Source organism: Mauremys mutica, chromosome 14 (assembly GCF_020497125.1).
Source record: "Mauremys mutica isolate MM-2020 ecotype Southern chromosome 14, ASM2049712v1, whole genome shotgun sequence".
NCBI classification, from domain to species: domain Eukaryota; kingdom Metazoa; phylum Chordata; order Testudines; family Geoemydidae; genus Mauremys; species Mauremys mutica.
The window spans coordinates 15,309,377-15,332,017 of record NC_059085.1 but is presented as its reverse complement, the minus strand read 5'-3'; the positions used below and the strand labels follow the sequence as shown (position 1 = coordinate 15,332,017).

The following is a 22,641-nucleotide window of genomic DNA, read 5'->3' as shown; positions in this document are numbered from 1 at the left end:
TCCAAAAAATACTGTGGGTGTTCGGTTCAAGTTTTGAGCAAGAACAGGAATATGGGGAGAAGCTGGCAAAGAGAAACAGACAAGAGAAACAAAGGAGAAAGAAGGGTGTTTAGTGGGAGGGTGCCCCTTTCAACCCATGGTTTTATAAGGCCGAGTCCCTGTAAAGACTTCCTTGGCTTCAGGAGGATTTAGATGGGGTCCATAATGCTTCTGCTGTATTTATATTCACATGCCACTGCAAGCATAGCTATACCTATCCCATATCATAACTGTCCTGGCTTGTGCCCCTTGTTCTTCAATTCCACCTCCATTTTCACTGTCTCCCCTGGTGCCAAATTACATAGCATCCAGAAGGATGCCCAGTTGTGACAGTCTAGGATATGTTTTCTCCCTACACGATTGCAGTGCTGCTTTTTCATTTGTCCTGCTATTATTGTCACTAGCTGTTGAGTTGCCTGTGCCAAGTGTGAACAGAACATATCACTGAGTACCTAAGGCATCTGCATGTCCTAGCGTGGCTTGGTACTGCTTCAGAAGGCACTTTTACTCTTGTATGAATATTGGGTGTGGTGTATTCTCCCCCTTTGGTGGCCTGCCACAGGCTAACAATTTGATACAGTTAAATAACTAAATTAATTTAAATTAAATGGATATTAAATTTCCTTCCAAAAAAAAGAAAATCCAATTAAATGAATAAGTAGTTCTCAGAACTCAGTTTTACACACAATCCAAACCATAGCCTGGTTCTTCCAGCACTATTGGGTAATAACATTTTTCTGATAAATGACGTGTGTAGGCCATGGTTTACACTGTCTATCCCAATCTCCAGATGGGCCAAAAGCTAGTTAGTGGGAGTTTTGTCACTGATGCCAGAGAGAGCAGAGTTTAATCCTAAAAGACAAGGCAACTAATTGCAGCATGTATCATCACCTCTTACATTGAAAGTATATGACTCTTTTTACTTCCAAAGATTTCAGAAGCACTTCATAAACTTTACTAATTTATATTTATAGAACCTACATGCTTTGTTGTCAGGGTTGCAAAAGGTTGTTGAGGGTGTATACATCACCCATAGTAACATACAGCTGTTTTGGTGGCATGCAGCCACTGATCAACAGTACAAATCAAGATTCAAAGAATTTAGGATAGGAAGCTGGGAAGAATACTTTACCTAACTGAATTGGGCAGAATTAGGAATGTCAAATGTTAAAGTCACATGATTAAAATGGGTGAGAAGATTTTATATTATGACAATTTAAAATGTTAAAAATAAAAGCAAACTTTACAGAGTGGATAGTCAGCACAGGTTTGCAGAGTTAGTTTGAGACTGTCATATGAACAGAAATAAAAGAACAAAGAAGAATGTATTGTAACTGCACTAAAGTGGCTAGGGTGTTTTGCTGAAAAGGAATGGATTACTCCTGAGCTTAAAGTTAAGCACATGCTCAAGTATTTTGCTGAACTGGGGCCTTAAATTGCACATTTCTAAAGCACTAAGCAGCAGTATTGTCTAATGGACTCTGAGCCTGATTCTCGATCGCTCTTCTGACAATGTAAAGAGACATTGATGTAAATGAGAATCAGCTCCTACAAAATTTTAAAGCCAGCATATCAGAGTTAAACAAGTTTAATAAAATATGAGAAACAGTGCAAACAGGTGGGCTGAATCCTGTACACAGCAACATATCTTAGAAAAAAAGTCCTTCTATAGGTTAAGAATATCATGGATTTGGTATGTTCTTCATATCGACAGTGATGGAGCAGAGCTGGACTGCTATATTGAATCTGCAGTGGGGGATGTGGGGAACAAAGTTCCTTTATTTTCAGAGTTGCATAGTCATATATACCATGATCAAAAAGACTTGAGACACAAAATGCTATGCTAATCTAACCATTCTGGGAGGAAAGAATGAGTTAAATGTGGGTACTGAAGCAAAGTTATGCAAGTCAACTGGTTCCATTTGAATTGTTCCCTAAGAATAGGCATTAGTTCTGTGGTAACACCTTTCAACTCTTGCAAACAAGTTCCTATGAGAAAAGCCTTCAAACTTATGGCTCTTTGCCCATTAGTTTGGGGATGAAAACAAACCTGCAAGCTGCAACATGCAGTACTTCTCCAGTATATTAATACTTGGAGGTTCAGTATATCTACATGAGCGTGTGACTGCCTGTTGGTATGCATACTTCCACCTTTTCATGTTCTCTGTATGTATAAATATCTCCTGTCTGTGTGTTCCATTCTATGCATCCGAAGAAGTGAGCTTTAGCTCACGAAAGCTCATGCTACAATAAATTTGTTAGTCTTTAAGGTGCCACAAGTACTCCTGTTTTTTTTTTTGGTCAAAGAGAAATATTGAGCCCTGAGCCAAGAGCCCTTTTTTCTCTTGGAGATTTCTCTAATTACTTTATTTGTGTTGTCTCTAGGCTTATAAGCAAGGAATCTTTTTTATTTATGTGTTTGGTTTTTTATGGTGGTTCTGACCAGGAAATTTTTTCCAAGCTATCACAGCAGTAGTGGTCATGTAATTATAAACTCATGTGGGAAAATAGTCTTGGCACAGATTAAACTTTTGCAAAGTGATATCTCCTATTGGGAAATGCTACCAGGAGAAATTCAATTCAAGGATTTCAACAACAGATACAAAGCCAGGGCTTAGGGGGAGTAATTTCCATTCTAATCATATGGAAGGCAGACATTTAACAATTACTTTGCATAACAAATTTAAGCTGCCAGTTAATACATAAATTTATGTTCTAATAAAATATTATGGGTGGAAAGTAAGTAGTTCCAGTCAGGAATGAAGTTCAAGAAAGGTCCAAGGAATATGAGTTAGCATGATTTTTATAATTTTTTCATCCGCATACTGTGCTTTCTACAATTAGACATGTCTTTATCAGTTTGAGACTAGTTGCAATACATTTGACCTCTGTAGACTCTCAGGACCTTCAGCTAGTGCAGACTTGGGTAGTCTACTGCAGACTCTCACAGGAAGGACCTCATGCCTACACACTGGCTCCCAACTTGTTCAGCGGTGAAATTCATGGGGTTGGTTTAGAAGCCCTATGGAGCTCTTTAGGGTTTAAGTCCTGCCTACTTGAAAAAAAAACCCACATCCCTTTCCTCATGCATTGCCACAGAATATGATACGTGCGTAGGTACTCACACTAACAGACCTCTAGTTTAAATGAGCAGTGGCTGGAGGAAGGATGTTTCCTACGAGAGGTTCTCGTCTCTGGAACAAATGTCCATCCTTGGTCCCATGGAGCCTGACACCCTTCACTTAAAGAACGTGCTACAAAAATGTTTATTTTCCCAGGCTTCAGAGAAAGGGACAAGTTGAGGATGGTGTAAGTGAGGTAAACGATGGGTGCTTGCCTAGATAGGTTAGGTGGCTCCAGAAATTTTTATTTTTATGGCTTTCACTGCTGCTTATGTCTATATATCAAATATAGATACACGAGAATTTAGGTGCATTACCTAAAAGGAAATACTTGAAAATAATCACATTTCATCCTTGGCTTTATGTTCCTGGTGAGATATGGCCTTTAAAGGCCTGATTCTCCTCTCACAACAGTTTCACACTGGCACTAATTAACAACCATGATGCTATTTCAACAGAGATTCCAGAGACTGAGTCACAATGGAAGCTGAACTATACTCTGATCTTGAAGTCTCAGCCCAAATAACACTTTTTCATAGGTGCCTTAGAAAGACCTTAGGTGGACAGACACGGGGGCTTCCGCCAGTTCACTGATAGGACAGTGGGAAGAAACTTGTACTGCCACTGTGTATATTGTGTCTGGTCACAGATAGGGTTCTAGCTTTTAGTGCTGTAAACATGACACCTCTGATACGTACTATGCATGCGCACACACACACACACACACAGAAGAAGAAACGAATATGGTATTGAGAACCTCATCTATGTGATGGTTTAGATGAACACCTAAGTGCTTCAATGATAGTTTGGTTAATTTGAGAAAGTCTGTCTGCTACTCTTCCCTCCTCTCTAGTCAATGTCAGTTGCATATAAGTCTGTTCTGCTTCTCATTTTCAAGCATCCCTCTTTCCACAGAGCACAGTAACAACCATTGGATGTAGCGAACTTTCAGCTACAGTTTTTAAGTGGTGTTTGGTTATATAAGATTTGACTCACAATGAAAGTAATAGGCTCATGTATTTACAACTGCTAATACAAATTTATAAATGCTAATCAAGTGATCAAGGTGAGTCTACCATGTTTATAAACACATGTTCTATGTCATTCATTTAACATAGCAAGTTTGATTATAATTATTTAGAGTCTGATCTAGCAGTCTCATCAAGCAAACCCTCTGCCCCCAGCTGCCCAATGATTTCAACAATCAAAACTCCCAACAGTTTCCTATAATTGCTGCTTTTTACTTTTTTACACATGTGAACATGTCATTTATTTTCTAATGTATCTTCTGTGTCAGCAGTATTAAATTAGGAGATATTGACAATGTGTACAGAGATAGTGGTTTTTAGAAAAAATATTTGGTATTATTGAGTAGTTTCCAGCAATGCTTTGGGAAATCTAAACCAGGGCATTGTAGCCTTACTGTTATGTTGTTATGCTCATTAATGACCTGGAAAAGGGGGTGAACAGTGACGTTTGCAGATGCTACAAAATTATTCAAGCTATTTAAGTCCAAAGCAGACAGCAAAGAATTACACAGGGATCTCACAAAACTGGGTGACTGGGCAACAAAAGGGAAGATGAAATTCAACACTGATACGCACAAATTAATGCACAGTGGAAAAAATAATCCTAACTATACACATACAGTGATGGATTCTAAATTAGCAGTTATCACCCAGGAAAGAGATTTTGGCATTGCCGTGGATAGTTCTCTGAAAACATCAGCTCAATGCGCAGCAGCACTCAAAAAGGCCAACCGTATATTAGGAGCTAGTAGGAAATGGATAGAAAATAAGACAGAAAATATCATAATGCCACTATATAACTCTATGATGTGTCCCCACTTGAATATTGGTGGACAGTTCTGGTTGCCCCATCTAAAAAAATGATAGTGGAACTGGAAAAGGTTCAGAGAAGGGCAACAAAGATTATCAAGGGTATGGAAAGGCTTCCATAGGAAGAGACACTAAAAAGCTTACGGCTGGGCAGCTTAGAAAAGAGATGACCAAGGGAGGATATGATAGAGGTCTATAAAATCATGAATGGTGTGGAAAAAGTGAATAGAGAAGTGTTTTTACCCCTTCTCATAATACAACAACCAGGGTTGATGAAATTAATAGGCAGCAGGTTTAACACAAACAAGAGAAAGAACTTTTTCACATAATGCACAACTCAGCTGTGAAAGAGATTGCCATGAAATGTTGTGATGGCCAAAAGTATAACTGGTTTCAAAAAAGAACTGGATAAATTCGTAGGTGATAGGTCCAGCAATGGCTATTAGCTAAGTTGGTGAAGGAAACACCACCATGCTCGGGGAAACCCTAAACTAGAGCCCTGCACAGGACTATTCTTTAATCCTGCTCCCACTTGCACCTGCTATTATGGCAGTGGGTCCTGTGGAACCCACGGGATCCCAGTCTCACTGCAGGGTTCTACACTAGTCCTGCATAGGTCTCTACCCTAAACCTCTGACTATCAGAAGCTGGGAGTGGAAGACAGGAGTGGATCACTCCATAATTGCCCTGGTCTTTACAATCCCCCTGAACCTCTAGCATGGAAACAGGATATTGGGCAAGATGGACCATGGTGTGACCCAGTATGGTGGCTTATATTCTTATGTTATGGCTCCAAACTGAAAGATAAGCACCTAGGCAGACTCTAGCGAAGATTGCTGAAAGATGAAATGGCATGCATTACAAAGACAATGGGTATTTCTTCACACTGCGCTGAAAAAAGTGGAACTTGTAGCTCCTCTGAAAACTTACAAATATGTGGATTTACTTTACAATCAGCGCCTTATTTGTTTGTGGGTTTTTGTTTATGAGTATGAGTGAGTTGTGTAATTTGACTACAAAGAATAGCCCACAGCCATAATAAAAAAAATCTGTATTCATTTTGCTGCTTCGATGTTTGAAATGAGTTGTGGCTTAACTGAAAATGAAGTTCAACATGTCTTTCTTGGGTTTCAGAGCAAAAAGAACGAGGAGTACTTGTGGCACCTTAGAGACTAACAAATTTATCTGGGCATAAGCTTTTGTGGGCTAAAACCCACTTCATCAGATGCATGCAGTGAAAAATACAGTAGGAAGATATATATATATATATACAGAGAACATGGGGAAAAAATGGGGGTTGCCATACTAACTCTAACAATTATAACATTCAAAAACCAGTCAGAGAACACTTCAACCTCCCTGGCCACTCAGTCACAGACCTAAAAGTCACAATTCTTCAACAAAAAAACTTCAAAAACAGACTCCAACGAGAAACTGCAGAACTGGAATTAATTTGCAAACTGGACACCATTAAATTAGGCTTGAATAAAGACTGGGAGTGGATGGGTCATTACACAAACTAAAAACTATTTCCCCATGCTAATTTCCCCCTACTGTTACTCACATCTTCTTATCAACTGTTTGCAATGGGCCATCCTGATTATCACTACAAAAGTTTTTTTTCTCCTGCTGATAATAGCCCACCTTAATTGATTAGTCTCATTAGAGCTGGTATGGCAACCCCCATTTTTTCATGTTCTCTGTGTATATATATATATATATACAAATGAAGTTCAACATATATATATATCTTCCTACTGTATTTTCCACTGCATGCATCTGATGAAGTGGGTTTTAGCACACGAAAGCTTATGCCCAAATAAATTTGTTATGTCTTTCTCAGTAGTCATGTGATTTACAATTTGAGTATCATGTGAATAGACAATTAGGGAGAAACCCTGGCCCCTTTGAACTCAATTGCAAAATTCCTGTTAGCTAAAACGGGTCAGGATTTCATCCTTACATTATTTCTGCTTTGGAAGTAACTCACATTTTTTCTGAGACTACAAATAACAAATATGTTTGTTTTTTTGCCACCGTCTAATCATTTTTGCCAACTTGAAGTCTGTGTGTCTTCTGTTTGTGTTTAACTTGCAGGTGTGGACAGATTCAGTGAAGACATCCAACAAATGATGGGCTTCAAACCGGGCCTCTACTGGCGACTGTGTTGGAAATTTGTTAGCCCTGCTTTTTTATTGGTAAGAGGTGATTTATTTATTTAGTTTGTCCTGGAAAGAACACTCTGAGGATGCTTCCTACCAGCTTATTCATACTAAAAGCAAGATATTAAGTGGATTCATAACATTACTCGTCAGGGCCTACGCTACATGTTTTGTTGCCCAGGGCAGTATAGATTTTCAGTGCTCCCCAAACAGCTGAGCAGAACAAAACAAATTCTCTGCCCACCCAATTTTGATGCAGACACACACCCTGGATGTTAAATTTGGCATCCCCAGAACCAGGTGTCCAGAGCAACTGCCCTGATTACTGGACCCTAAGGCTGGCCCTGTTACTCGCTGTTATCCCCAGTGTTGTCAGCCAGGATAGCAGAAGCCATTTTGACTCATTTTCATATTTCCCTTAATTAATGCTTCTTTTCCTGTTTAGTGAGTTACACGATTATAGAGGTTTACAATGCAAACACTCAATATAACTTTATACCACGGGCTATAGAGGTTATAAGTGAGATCAATAATGCAGCGTCCTACAAGCATTATATAAAGTCTAACACTAAACACATTCTTATCAACTTAACATCTAATATCTATTCTGATAATGCTAACACACAGGTAAGCTAGGCTGGTTTCCAGCTATGCATTTGTAAGTGCTCAGTAAGGTCTGGGGCCTTGGCATGAGCCGCACCCTGGTCTGCCTTCATCACACCATGGTACATTTCCACCTCCTTTTGACCAGTTGTGCCTCTGGAAGCAGGTTTGATATGAGAGTGAGAGTATCTGTGGAGGCTTCTTCCCTCCCTATCTCCTCTCCATAAGCCCAAGATGGTAGTTTGTCCTAGTATTTTTGTACACAATTTTGAACGTATAAAATGATAACTTCAAATCTGTTAGTATTATCTGCAAACTGATCTGTATTATGTTTTGGGCATTTGCGGTTTCAGGGAAGTTTAATTCTGAGGACTTAAAAGCTACACAAAATGACTAGTTAAAACCAGAGAGAGAAACTTCCTGGAAGAAACGTCACCAATTTTGCCCAATTTTGATCAAAACCATTAGCTGCAATAATACTTTGTACATATTATGCATCACTTTCCATCCAAGGATCTCAATGTTCTTTACACAAAACTAAATAAGGCTCCCACAACACCCTTGACACAAGTACATATTATCTTTGTTATCCAGATAGAGAGATGGAGGCAGCGAGTGTTTATATCACATCTTCTGGATCTCAGAGAATGTCTGCGATAAAGCTGGGAAGAGAGCCAAAATCTCCTGACTCCCATTCACTGATTTTTAACCACAATATCTTTCACTTAAAGGTGAAATTGTGATTGAAACTAATGTTACCAAAGAAGTCAGAGATGTTACCAAACAAAACAAAAAAACAAAAATAACTAAAAAGCCAAAGCTAACTATACCCAGTTACTGGATGTTAAAGAAAATGCTGCAGGTACTGTCTGGAAGGAATTATAGGTGGAAACTGAATCCGATCTACCTTTGTGTATTCCGGATCCTCTGCCCATCACTGGTTGTGATTCTGTGCTTCCACTTCAAGGATAAATGTGTCTCATTATGACTTCAATGATGCCCAGCAGATGTCAAATAATTGGTTTAAAAATAACCAAAAGAACAACCCTTTCCTCCCCACAAAGAAACTTACATGGTAATAGGTACATGATTCCAGCTGTTGCCAGAGTTATACAGAACTGCAGGTTGCCCTGCATAAGGAACGAAACATAGGAATTAGGTCAAACCAAATCTAGCGTCTAGTCCAATATTCTCTCTCTAACAACAGTCAATATCAGATGCTTCAGTGGAAGATGTAAAGCCCCTGAAATACAATTTTGCAATAACTTGGCCAAGGGGAGAAATGTTTTTTTCGTAGCTGTTGGGGCTTTGGTGTTTATCTTTTGATGAGTAATGCCATTGACTGTAATTGAGTTTAGCTTTTGATAAGCAAATGCTTGGTGCAAAAATGTGAAACATAACTGGTAAAAGCAGTATCCAGTATGTTTCCTATTGATACTTCATTGATGGAGTTCAAAAGTGTAATACACACAGTACAAAGTGAAACTATTTAATGATTATACCACTGAAGCTATCATGTTTGTAACATTCAGAGCAAAATGTACAAATGCTGTCTTCCAATCAACTTAATCTCAACACAAATAACATGCTGCCAATTCAGATCCAGCCCCAAAATGTAAGATAAATAACTTGATATGGAGTGGTGATGTTTATACCTAATGTTTTAGGCAAATCAAAATATTGGGGGGGGGGGTTATTCTGTGCTAAATTTCACTCAGCCATCATTAAACAAATATGTGTCAACTAAGCACATAACTTCTTGAGGCGTTACCATTTATGTATGTGCTTGTTTTTGAATAGTAAAATCAACAATATGCACAAGAATGTGACTACATATAAAATTTTACAACTATTTGTTATATATGTACTAAAGAACATAATTCAGTTATTAGTGTATTTTTAGTTGGAGGGTATGAAGATCACAAATGTGGACTAACGCATTAGAATATGTAGGGTGCAATTACTCCAAATGGTTAGCTGTGTGACATAGAGAGGAAAGAGACACATTAAATATAGCTTGTGAGCCTTCTGACATGTATTAAGGAAAATAAACAGATGTTTCATTACATTTGAGAATTTTTTTCTCCCTGAAATGTGAAGGTAGCATTTGGTAGTTTTATGTAAAGGTTAAAGTTGGAACTAAACTGCAGTTTTATATTGGGTATTTATACATTCACTCCAGGTTATTTGTAGATCAAAAGGTCATGGTGAATATATGGAGATTTTGACATCATTGTGACCTAGGATATTTTCCGTTGCATTAAAGTTTGTGCTTTCAATATAAAATTGAAAGCAATAGCGACCTGCCAAATAGCTACATCAAATCTGGATCAGATATCGTCTCAAAGTTCAAAATTAGCTATCAAACAGTTAATGACACAAGGCATTCTTATCAAGACATATTTATGATGGGATACACCAATACATTTTTAAAAGGGAAAACATTTTAATAGCATACTTAGCATCTGATAGCATCCATTCAGTAATGAGCCAATGAAGCATACACTGAAGTCAGTCAGTCATATTTTATATTAATGTTCCATTTGTAGGTGTTTTATACAAGGTTAATAAATGATCAAAAGATGTTATAAATATGTTTCAGACATGAGGACTGTATGTTGAAGATGATTATAACCACATCAGTAGAAGGTATATAGAGATGGTTATAAATCATTGTTACATAAACAACCTATTGACTTGTTAAATGCTCTAACAATTGATTTACCATTTAGTAGCCCTTTAAACACTAGTTATAACTATAAACTTAGTATAAATTGTGGCCCTCAAGGATAGATCCTGCAACCAAATCCACACACATTTTTGGATCCAGATCCCAGTCTACAATAGTTCGAATGAAAATGCTGGATCTAGCTTTCTTGCCTACCACACTCCCTCCAACCCAACTTTTGAGAATGGGAAGCCCAGTTCTGGATTCAGTTTTACAGCATGAACCTAGCTCTAGGGAAGTAAATGAAAGATGTTCTAATGGTGTTTTCCTGGCTACCAGGCTTCATGTCAATTTTGGGTATTTGGGATGTAACCTCAGCTCTATTTTCAATCACACAATTGCTCACAGATGTCTGTGTGTAGGATTTAGGATGCAGCATAATGGTCATTGTCTTTCCAAATAAGCTTATTCTGGTATAAATATGTTACCAATTGTTCTCTAAATTATTTGGTGATGAACTGCATGGTCAGGGTTAGATAACTACCCACTTCAGTGTAGACAGGTGATAATTGGAAAGCGAATTAAAAAATAATTGCTAATCTCTCTAAAGTATATGCTTTAATATCTACTGTAAACATGAAAATATGTACCTTTCTGGATCAGTGGATGCTGCATCCTCTAGCCATGCATATAGTCCTAGAAGACTTCCAGAATTAAAGTGCAATATTGTCAATCATTGACTGAGTGTAACTACTATATATAGATACTTTCTAATACCTGTGGGGAGAGTACACACATTTTAGAGAACATTGAGTAGCTTGATTCTAATGGTCTGGGGTTTTTCAGGTGTCTTAAAAGGTTATATGGACACTGTAAGCATGATTTTAGGGGAAAAACATAGTCAATATAATTTTTATTACCTATATTGAGTTTCCATTATAAATTGTGAAAATAAAGCAATGGAAATGCTTTTTTTTGTTGTTTGTTTTAAACCAGAGGGAAAATCTGAATTGAAAAGATGTAGCAGAATTAGAGGGGGCTCAGAGACAGTGAGAAAAGAGTGGAATTGTTTAATTTACAGGATATTAATAAGAGGAGCTATAAATTATGTGGTATAATGAATGGCACAGAGAAGGTAGATCAGGAACTTCTGTTAGTTGTCTCTTATAATGAAAGAACAAGACAACAAATACAAAGCTGATTAAGGAAATAGTTTTTAACACAATGTACCCTGTGGAACTCATTGCCACATGAGATCAATGAGGCTAAGAACTTTTCAGGATTCATAAACAATTGGTCAAAAAAGATAACAAAAATAATGAGTTAGAATAGTTAAATATTTAATTTTAAAAGAATTTTGGAAGGGATGTAAACCTGAATGCTTCACAACATAAATCAGCCTCTAACAAGTGGTTTTTAAGAGAAAATTTTACTTGGGAGAAGGTTAGCCCATAATTGCCTAGTTCAGGGGTCCTTCACTTTCCTCAGAAGCATTTGGTACTGACCACTATCCAGGATAATGGATTAGAAGGCTCCCTCTTCTAATTTAGTATAGCAATTCCTATGTTCCTCAATATAAACAGGTCTTTCCATAGGATACTAGATCAAACATTTATCTTAGGAGTTTTAGATATCCACATATCTATGTTAGCATTAGGCACTGTCTTGTTGAAACATTATCCCCACATTTCTCACAGCTATTGAATGCCAGCCAAAAATATCACGAGGTGAACCAACATTTGTGAGTATATAGCATTTCTAGCATTCTTGCTGATTTGAAAAAGCTATCTCAGTAGCCTTTGACATTCTAGGCCTGGTCTACACTAGAAAATTACGTTGGCTTAACTACACACTCCTGAATGGCATAATTAAACTGACCTTAGTCCCTATGTAGACAGCATTAAGTTGATGGAAGATTTCTTCTGTTGACCTAGCTACGAACTCTTGGAGAGGTGGATTACCCCGCCTGGTGGGAGAACCCTGCCTGTCAGCATAGGTAGTGTCTACACTAAAGTGCTTCTGTAGCCCTTCAAGTGTAGAGAAGCCCTCAGTCTCTGAACATTTTAATCTGAAGTAGTTGCATGGCCCAAGGGGGAATAGCCCAGGGGACAAAAAGAAATTACCAATGTACTTTGCACATTGAGATTCTATACACATACTGATAGTCATCCAATTTATCTTCTGACAAATACAACATTTAAAGACGTTTCTGGTGACTGAGTCTATTGGTATTGTACTACAATATCTCTAACCAGGGGCGGCTCCAGGCCACAGCACGCCAAGCGCGTGCTTGGGGCAGCATGCCGCGGGGGGCGCTCTGCCAGTTGCCAGGAGGGCGGCGTCCCACGGCTCCGGTGGACCTCCCGCAGGCGTGCCTGCGGAGGGTCCGCTGGTCCCGCGGCTTCGGTGGAGCCTGCGGGAGGTCCACTGGAGCCGCGGGACCGGCGACTGGCAGAGCGCCCCCCGTGGCATGCCGCCATGCTTGGGGCAGCGAAATGTCTAGAGCCGCCCCTGTCTCTAACAAAACTCAGACATATTATACTGAATCAATAAGTAATTCAGAATATTCCTAGCCTGCATTGTATTATAAATATAACTTTCTTTCAACAGGACACACAATCCAAGGAAGATACATTTTGATGGGCATAAGAGTGGCTGAGTTTGTCAATTTTCAGTAGCTCATGTCCAACATGGAGCAGCAGCTAGAAAAAAAAATACCCTAAAGCATCTTATTTGTTTAAGTGGGATAGAAAGTGCTGCTGTACACTGAGAGAGTGGGACATCTGGCCAAGCTGTCCCAAAAATCTTTAGACAGAAGAGCTTTTTTCCCCACCAAGGCTTTTTTTCCCTAGAGCTGGGCAAGTAATGGTTTTCCTCACCCACAAACACTTTCAAAATTTCAAAACCTGTCCCACTGCAAATCCACATCAGGATGAAACTAGAAACCTTTCAGTTTTTGTCACAAAATAAAACCAGCGCGCACAGAATCCAGTCTGAGACTAGTCAATAACAGCAAATAGCCTGGTGGTGAGAGCACTCACATGCGGTGTGGGAGGCCCAAGCCCAAGTTCCTGCTCTGCCTGATTTGGAGCAGAGACTTGAATCTGGGTTTCCCACATCCATGCTGTAACCACTGGGCTAATGGCAATTCTGGGGACAGGCGGACACACACACTTGAGAAACCTTTCTAATGATATAAACTGAACATGGCCCACATTAAATGAATTAAAAACTGGCTAACTGATAGGTCTCACAATGTAATTGTAAATGGGAAACTATTGAGTGGCTGTGTTTCCAGTGGGTTCCCGCAGGGATTAGCTCTTGACCCAGTGTTGTTGAACATTTTTATCAATGTCCAGTAAGAAAACATAAAATCGTCACAGATAAAGTTTGCAGATGACACACAAAAATGGGGGAAGTGGTAAATAATGAAGAGGACAGGTCACTATGTCAGAGGGATCTGGATTACTTGGTAAACTGGGCGCAAGCAAACAATATGCATTTTAATATGAGTAAATGTACATCTAGAAACAAAGAATGTAGGTCATACTTATAGGATACAGGATTCTATCTGAAAAAGATTGGTGGCTCATGGTGTCTGAGAGCTCCCAATGTGACACTGTGGCCAAAAGAGCTAATGCCATCCTTGGATGAACAAACAGAGGAATCTCAAGTAGGAGCAGAAAGGTTATTTTACCTCTTTATTTGACAGTGGTGCAACTACTGCTGGAATAGCGTGCCCAGTTCTGATGCCCACAATTTTAAGAAAAATGTTGATAAATTAGAGAGGGTTCAGAGAAGAGCCACATGAATGATTAGAAAACTTGCCTTATAGTGATAGACTAAAAGAGCTTAATCTGTTTATTTTAACAAAGAGCAGCTTAAGGGGTGACTTGATTACAGTCTGTAAGTATCTATATGGGGAACAAATATTTAATAATAGGCTCTTCAGTCTAGCAGAGAAAAGTATATTGGGACAGTTCCATCCTTATGAAGCATTACTAGAACCCCTGGGGAAAAGGACAGAGGGATCTTGAGGAGTCCTCAGGGACCCTTTGAAAATCTCTGTCCTGGACGCATGGCTTCAGCCTTGAGAACTTCCCCATCTCTAACTCTAGTTTAAACTACAGAATAACAAGTCAGCCTCCCCTGTCTGCTTCAGAAGTAGGGGAGGAAATCCCCCTTCCACAGCAGCGTGTCGTCTGCCAGTGATGTTCACTAGTACACAGAGCAGATACAAATAGCCTGGCTGGAATTTTATGATTTTTCTGACCATTAACATCATTCGTGAGTGCCCTAAGTGGTTCCACACTGTCATCTAAAGGGACACATTGTAAATAGGCTGAAGGTAGGGCCTATTGCACAGGTCTAGGTATCCCCTTTGCACCGGGCAGCCTGCCTGATCTAACAGATGGGGCTTGTTTTCCACTTGGAGTTTTTCCAAAGGACTAAAAATTGTGGTTCTTTCTATTTTTTCTTCCTTAGTTTGTGGTGATAGTCAGTATTATAAACTTCAAACCTCTGACCTATGACGACTACACCTTCCCTCTCTGGGCAAATCGCATTGGCTGGGGAATAGCATTATCTTCAATGATCCTTGTGCCTGCCTACATTATCTATAAATTTCTGAACGTGCGTGGGACCTTTAAAGAAGTAAGTGGAGTGCTAATAAAATGTCATGAAATGTTATTATGAAATGAATGTGCTGGATTTGCGTTAACAGTTTGCTTCTCTAGCTCCCCAGACACATTACTCGTCGTGTGACCTTTCAGATCCAGCTTTCTAACCGGTTGGAATTACGAGCTGGATTTAATACACCCTATTCCAGTTTCTAGACAGAAAGTAGTCTGCCAGAATGCCCCACTGTAGTTCATAAAAGCATTTTTAATGCACGTTTTAAAGTTGAATTAGTAGATTTTTCTCAACTGTAGAAATATATATAAATGGATGCCTTCAAATACAACATCCAGAATAAAGAGTGGACCCAGTCCAGATGCTTTCCCTAGACCGCCATTTGGCCCATGATTCTCAACAGGAGTGCTGTGCCTCTCTGAAAATCTGGGCACTTCACTGAGGTGCTTAAAATAGATCAGGCCACTCCTCTGAAAATATGGTTCCAAATGTTTATTGTGTAGTTGATATTAAAAAAAAGTTGGAGGGTGGGTAATGATGGAACTAGTGACATCATCTATTGTGAACGTTGCTTGACAGTTCCCATTCATAGACCCTGTTTGCAGTTGCTTATAATTTCTTAATGCGCGGGGTCAGGCTGAATATTCTTGGAAAACTTTAGCCAAAATAGAAGAGTCATTACCAAAAACGAAGCTGTGAAAAATAAGTTCTGTTTCCCATATTAAAAAATTCTGGGGAAAATTTGAATTGTTCTAGAGCCCCCATGCTTTGGAGCGGGGACTTGGAATTTGGACGGGGGTAGACTTTGTGTCAGGAATGTGCCTTTTGCTATCCCTGTGGAAATCTGCCGAAACGTGGGCAAGTGATAAGCTTTGAAAAATGGCCATTCACATGTGCCTCAGTAAAGACTTCTTAAGGCTTGTCTACTGCTATTCAGGAATAGTGATTAAGCTTTAAATTAACACCATATCTTTATCCAAATTAACTTTCAAGTAGATTTTTGCAGCTAGATTCCCCAAAGATTCAGTCCACACTGGGTTGGAGCATATTGTTCCCCGCAATTGCAGCTCTGGGCTCCTGCAGGCTCTGCTGGGCACCTGAACTGAGAGCAGGGAGACTGTCTCTCCTGTACTCTCAATGACACCCCATGCTGGACCCAGGCAGCTGCCTGATTTGAATGCAGAGTGGCAAGAGTAGGACCTGTGAAAGAGGAAAGGGGAATAGATTGGGGAAAAGACAAGGGGGTGGGGCAAGACTGAGGCTGTGGGGGGGGGATAGGGAAGGGAAACTGGGAATGGGAGTTAGGTTGGGGTGGAGACTGGGAGTGGCTAGGGAGGGAAATGGGGAGATACCAGAGCCAGTAGGTGAGTAAAGAGTGGACAATGAGTTGGGCTGGGGGACACTAAGATTGGATGAGGACCCTTGGGAGGCAGATTGAGACTGAGATTCTGTGGGGATGGGAAACGTGCAAGTGTGTGTTTGGGGGAGGAGTAGGAATTGCTGGGCAAAGGGATTGATCCGGGGAGTCCAGAGGGGTGAGACTAGGACTTGCTGGGCACGGAGACTGGCACTTGGATGAGACTCCTGAGGAGTGGAGACTGAGATGAGGAACCAGGGATGCAGAATACACGGGGCTGAGACAGGCAGGTTGGAGGGGATGGGACAAAAGGAGTTCAAGCTTTGGTGGAAATGCACAGAGGAGTCTATGCCCACTAGACAAACTCCCCTCCGCAGCCTTGAACGGAACCCAAGATTCCCTTGTCTCACCATTCCTTTGCTAATTTCCTAACTTCTGAGTGCTTGACTTTGCTACCTTAAAAATGTTCTTTTAACGTAGTGTTATTGTGTGTAATGTTAATCTAGTGTGTTATTGTTCTGCTTAAGAGGAACCTGGTTTCTATGGTGAAAAAAATACATCTAATTATTTTTCATTACAATCTCACTGCTCTGTACTTGCCTCAAATTACCATTTCAAAATGACACAAGTTTAAGATTCACTGATCATATTAATTTTCTCATCACTGTCACTGGAAATTCTTATCCATGCTCCAAAGGAATCCACAAATAGGATTTAGAAAGTAAAGCCACCTTTAGATCTGTTTTCAGCCCTTTAAAAATACCAAACGTAGTCCTAAAACATTGACATTTTGATTCTTTTATGTTCCTTATAGTCCAGTGTTTTAAAACTCGGGCAAGCACAGTTTGAATATCATCTGGTTTATTGCAAACAGTTGGATTTCAAGCATAGTATCTATCCATAAGCTGAAAAGATGCCCCTAGGTTTGTCAAAATTCAGACTGCCACAAAGAAGCATTTTATGATTTCTCAGAAACAATTGATATAGCCAACAATTGCAACAATTTTTCCTTTCTTCTCCCCAGCAAATGACACGAACCCTTCATATTTTTCATGTGTTCTGCACGCAGACGTTCTACTTATCTCAGCAGAAGATCTGTGTGTGGAACAAGTGCAGAAAATGCACTGTGGGTCTGATGCAAAACCTGCTGAGGCCAATGGAAAGGTGCCAATTGACTTCAAAAGGTTGTGGATCAGGCCCTTTAGTTCAGGTAGAATTTAATTATCTTTTAAACCTATTATGCAAATAGAGTTGTGAGGTAACCAGGCATATTATTATAGTTCAGTCTTCTATTTCTGAGCCTCAAATTCAAATAGTCTCCTAATATGTTAAGACAAGAGAAAGGTAAGAGAGACAATTCCATAGGCTCAACTTGGGAGCCCTCTTGCATGCACAGGGGAGTAAGAGGGAGTCTGCTCCTTCTTATACCGCTGGGCAGGCTAGCTACAGTACAAGCATGGAGAAGAGAGCGACCACTGCTGGTCAGCTATTCCTTCTCCTGCTCAGATGGATGAGAGTGGGCAGGGAGCAGATAAAGACTTGACTCCACCCCACAACACACCAGGTTAATTAGCAAAATCAGTGTAGTCAGGGAGCCAGGAACCTGACTGAGGTCCTATGAGTTACAATCTGGTTCCTGCACTGCCCTTTACTCCTGCTGGTTTGTAGGGTTACGATCCAGCCCCGTGCAATCAGTGTTCTGCAAAACCTTTGGCTTTCTTTTCACTGGGGTTTGTGCAAACCCTTTATTTTGTTCAGTTCTCTTTGCAAATCCCTTTCAAGCAACACCAAAACCTCACAGCAGAATTCACTTTAGCCCACTGAGTTTCACCTGCTCGCAAAAGCTGATGACACAAAATTATAGGGCAAGCTCAGGTTTGCTCGCAAAGCTTGAACCTTAGCAATACCCCAAAATAAAAGGGCTGCAGATAAAGGGGAAGCCATGACCAAAATTCTTAATATAAGATATCAAGGGCTAAATTATGGCTATTCAGCTTGCAATAGAGGGAGAGAGGAGGGAACCTCTCTAGTAGGAGCTCCTAGCGGCATGCACACTGCCCATGGAAGTGTATGCCAGAGCGATGTTTGTGTGTGCTCCTAAATGACACTACACCCTAGGCTTTGTGGACAATATGGAGGGGCACCCTCCCATACACCTTTCTTCACCTGTTTGCCTTGTTACTAGCCTCCAGCAATCCTTGCAGTCAGGAAGTTCAAGGGCTGTGGTGCCAAACAACTCCTGGAGCCCTTTTCTCATGATGGGGGGGCGGGGAGAACCAGCTAAAATTTATCATAAACATTCTGCTGTTGCTGTGAGATTAGGACTACCATCAAGAAGCCCAAACTATAATACACTTTGGTCTCTCAATGATTATGTCCTCTCTGGGCTCAATGATATTAAAAATTAAGTCACACACTATTTCCCTGTAAACCCAGGGATAACATCCCCTATCTGCAGATCTAACCCATTTAACATGGCTAACTTTCTTTCCTGTGTGCCTCCACTCTTGTTTAGAGACTAGCTTACTGCATCACACCTGAGAACGAACACCATCTTGTGGCACAAGGGAACGTGAGGCAGTTTAAGGTGTGTATTCCTTCTCCCTACCTCCCTGCCCGCTCCCTTATCCTTTGCACCCTTAGCAAGTTTGACTGGCAAATGAAAGTGGATTTGTTTCCTTTCTGCCTTTTTGCCAGTATGTGGCTTTTGTGGGTAGGAAAATGCCATGTGCATTGGCCTTATAGGACTTTTGGTGCCTATCTTTTACCATTTTAACAATATGACCCTGTAGAGTCCCTGAGGTTATCCCACAGCAGATCTAGTTCCAAGCATTTTTGTTCATACGCAATCATGGTGAGATCTCATCAAAGAACATCTTGGCAATGATCAATTCCAGACCATCATGCAGTTTTGAAAAAATAAAGTATTATGAGATGCTTCTCACATAAGTTATTTCATAGGGATCTGGATTGATGGTTTCTACCTCAAACTCCAAATATGTGCCACCAAAGAGGCAAGCAAATATCCTGTGACAAGAACTCACTTACAAAGTGGTTATGCTGAGATGACCCGATACGGAGATGTAATAGGTTTTCCCCATATGCTGACAAGTTGAACATGTTCATTGTTTTGCATGGATGGTCTTTAAGCAACTATGACAAAGATGCTATAAGTTTCCAATGAGGCCTTCGACTTAGCAAATAAAATGAGCCTGTTGAAAAACTCTTTCCTAAAAGTGAAAAAGGATACAAATATCCCATTCTTCTCTGTTATCAACATTCATACTGTATCGTTTTTTGCCTCCATGGTTAAAAGTAACTAATAATTATGTACAATAGCTCAAAACTTGACCCCAGTTGCATTGCAGATTCAGATTCACGTACTGGTCATGAAAAATAAGGTGAAAATTTGGCTCTTTATATTTAGTTTGAAACAAAAGCAAGAACCTGAATAGGCAAAATACTATATATGAAGGAGAATTATTTCTATATATTTTAGAGTGATATAGTATATTTTCCCTTATATTTTAATACCTCAAATGTAAGTGATTATGGCTCAAGATTTCAAATGTGTGTGTTTCCATATTTTCTCTGTAATTACAGCACATGAACATGCAGACATGGGCTATATGCACATATTTCTGCACAATTCTGAACATTTGAACCCAAATCCATAATGGTATAACATAGCTTTTCCGCAGTTTTGGATTTAAATTATGGGGGTTGGGAAAATATACAAAAAGTAAAAAGGCATAGTTTGAAAAAAGCAGGAGTGGGGCTCTGACAATGGAGGTCCTGGATGATGTGTCAATCACTGAGGCCTGTGTATTGACTTAAGTTACTGTTTCCAAATAGCCAGCATCAGTAGCAGAAAAACATCATGATTATTGGACATTGTTTAAGCATTTTAACAAAACATTAAGCACTGTGCCTATCTTATGATGCAACTAGTATCTTAGTTATGTTTCCCTAATGTCCAGCTGTTGTGCATTTTAAAACTGTCCGATTATTAAATGATCGCTGTATCAGACAAGCTGGTAGTTAATAGAAACTGGGATTCTTTCTGAAAATACTGGTAGTCAATTTTTCCTGCTTTTCTGTAATTCAAGATTTGTCATCTCCGTTATTTCATACTTACTCTCATCACTATAATTTAAATCAATAATATATTATCAAATAAATGATGGCTTCTGTTTCCTTTCAGCTTCAACACTGGCTATCAATATGACAACTGACAGGTTGAGGAAAAAGCCAATACATTAAACTAAACTGGGAATAAACGAAAAGTCAAGTTCAAAGCTCTCTTGATTGTGCTTGGACCAGGCTGGCTCAGAGCTCATCTACTGATTCCTTTGAGGGAAGACAGCTTCTGCTCTCTGTTTTCTCTATTACTTGGTTTCAAATGAACTTACAGACTGGTTTTCCATTTCCTTATATCTTTCAGTGCCACGAGATCCATAATTGACCAAATTTGTGAGCTTTGATAGAGATAGAAGTGGAGGAGGGAGCAGAAAATCAGCATTAATTAAAGAAACTCTTGTCTTGGAGAAATAAACAAACATAATTCCTTTAAAAATTCCTGCCACAACATTGTTTAGAGACCAACTATATACTCAGAGATGGATGCATCTCAATTATGAGACAAGAGTGACTTTAAGTGCACATTCATGTCATTTGCTTTCTTTCAGGACTATCCTTTGGGATATAATTTTGCATCCTTCTGAAGTGAAGACTCAGTGCTTCACTTTCAGTGGTTTGTTATTAGTCTCTTCTTTTGGTGAAGAAGGTTGTCTTTGCTGTATATGTCTGTGCCATTTTCTGTGCAGTTGAACTATACACACGGAAAAGTAACAGGGATGGAATTAAATTCCTATTGTTGTGGCTATTGAGTACAGAAAGTAGTTTTAACAATACACTGTACTTAACAATGCAAACATATCCCTTTATGTCAGCTATTAAAATGGCTTTATTTATCACATGATCCATATTCTACAGACTTTGAGTTAAGCACCAAAAATATTTACAAGTAGTCAGATTTTCCTTCTACATTCTGTTATATTGTGTGACAAAGAATGTATAGTATATATAAATATATAGGAACAAAGGCAATGATTTTTAGAATAAGCCACGCTATCCAGTGGCACCAAAATATCAAATGTTGGCTTTGTGCAAGTGCACTATTATTCTAATTGTCCTCTAGGTTCAACTGCCAGAACATTTTAAGAGTTGTGTAGAACATCTTGGATGGAGGGGTCTTCTAGGCATAACTCAATTATCTAGGCCTACTCCCTCTCTTGTGTATTTCAAGCAGCTTTATGCCAGCTAGAAAATACAGAGCAATCTTAGTGTGATTGGTTGCTGTTCTGTATGGTCACTGTTTTAAAGTCATATCTTCCCAGTGATCACTAGGTTGCAGTAACTGGCCATTACTTATTACAAGAACTATTCTAAATTTTAGAGACAGCAGGTTCTCAGTTGAATCTAGTTTGGAGTTAAAGCCTTAATGCTGAATTTCTTTGCCTTTATATGTTCAATTCAGTTTCTTAATGTTTTTTTAAATATATGTAGTGTCTCCTTTTTTAATGGTTATTTATATATTTTTTTTAATTCTTCATTTTTTATATCATCATCCTGGAAGTCTGAAAATAAAAGTTTTCCCTATTGATTTTGTCCTTTTCCATTTAACAACCATTGACTTCCTTCCAACCCCCAATGTTTCTAATAGAATTCAAATATATCTGCTTCTCTTTTTTACTTTATCCTTTATGCCCCAGCATGATTGAAAAGCCAGAAAGATTTAACAGTTCTTTAAAATAGCTTCTCTTCTATTTTCATTGTCTCCTTTTCTTCTTCTTTAAAACACGGTGTTTTAAACCCAAAGGGCATTGTCAGTTTTTTACCCAAGCTAATGGACAGTAATCTGGCAGGACAGCTGTGGTAATTTATATACAAAAATCAAGGAGTTTAAAATGTTAAAATTAAAGTAGTGTAATTACCTAAGAGTCCAAACAACATCTTCTGTAAAGAGGAAAATAAGTTTAGGATTCTTTTTTAAATGGTCATTATATCGTCACTCTAATCAACATTGCTTCTTAAAATTATGCTGGGGTCCTTATTTTTGTAGATATAAATCTTACTTGGAGAATGGCATAGCTTGCACAGTCAGTGTTCTGAGGTGACCGAAAAGCTTCTCAGAATGGTTATGGCGATCAAAGTGAGA

The 22,641-nt window shown here is 39.2% G+C and overlaps 1 protein-coding gene across 4 annotated transcripts in view; it reads left to right on the top strand.

The window, feature by feature from the left end:
- SLC6A2 (solute carrier family 6 member 2) overlaps positions 1-22,073 on the top strand; it is a 108,436-nt gene extending 86,363 nt beyond the window's left edge. For 3 of the 4 annotated variants that reach the window (XM_044987053.1, XM_044987056.1, XM_044987054.1), the window contains exons 12-15: positions 7,097-7,197; positions 14,918-15,085; positions 18,937-19,008; positions 20,626-22,073. In XM_044987053.1, coding sequence (XP_044842988.1) covers positions 7,097-7,197; positions 14,918-15,085; positions 18,937-19,008; positions 20,626-20,649 — 365 coding nt within the window. In that variant the 3' untranslated portion in view covers positions 20,650-22,073. The remainder of the gene's footprint in view (positions 1-7,096; positions 7,198-14,917; positions 15,086-18,936; positions 19,009-20,625) is intronic. The other variant, XM_044987057.1, reaches the window with a different exon arrangement.
- Positions 22,074-22,641: the final 568 nt, after the last annotated feature.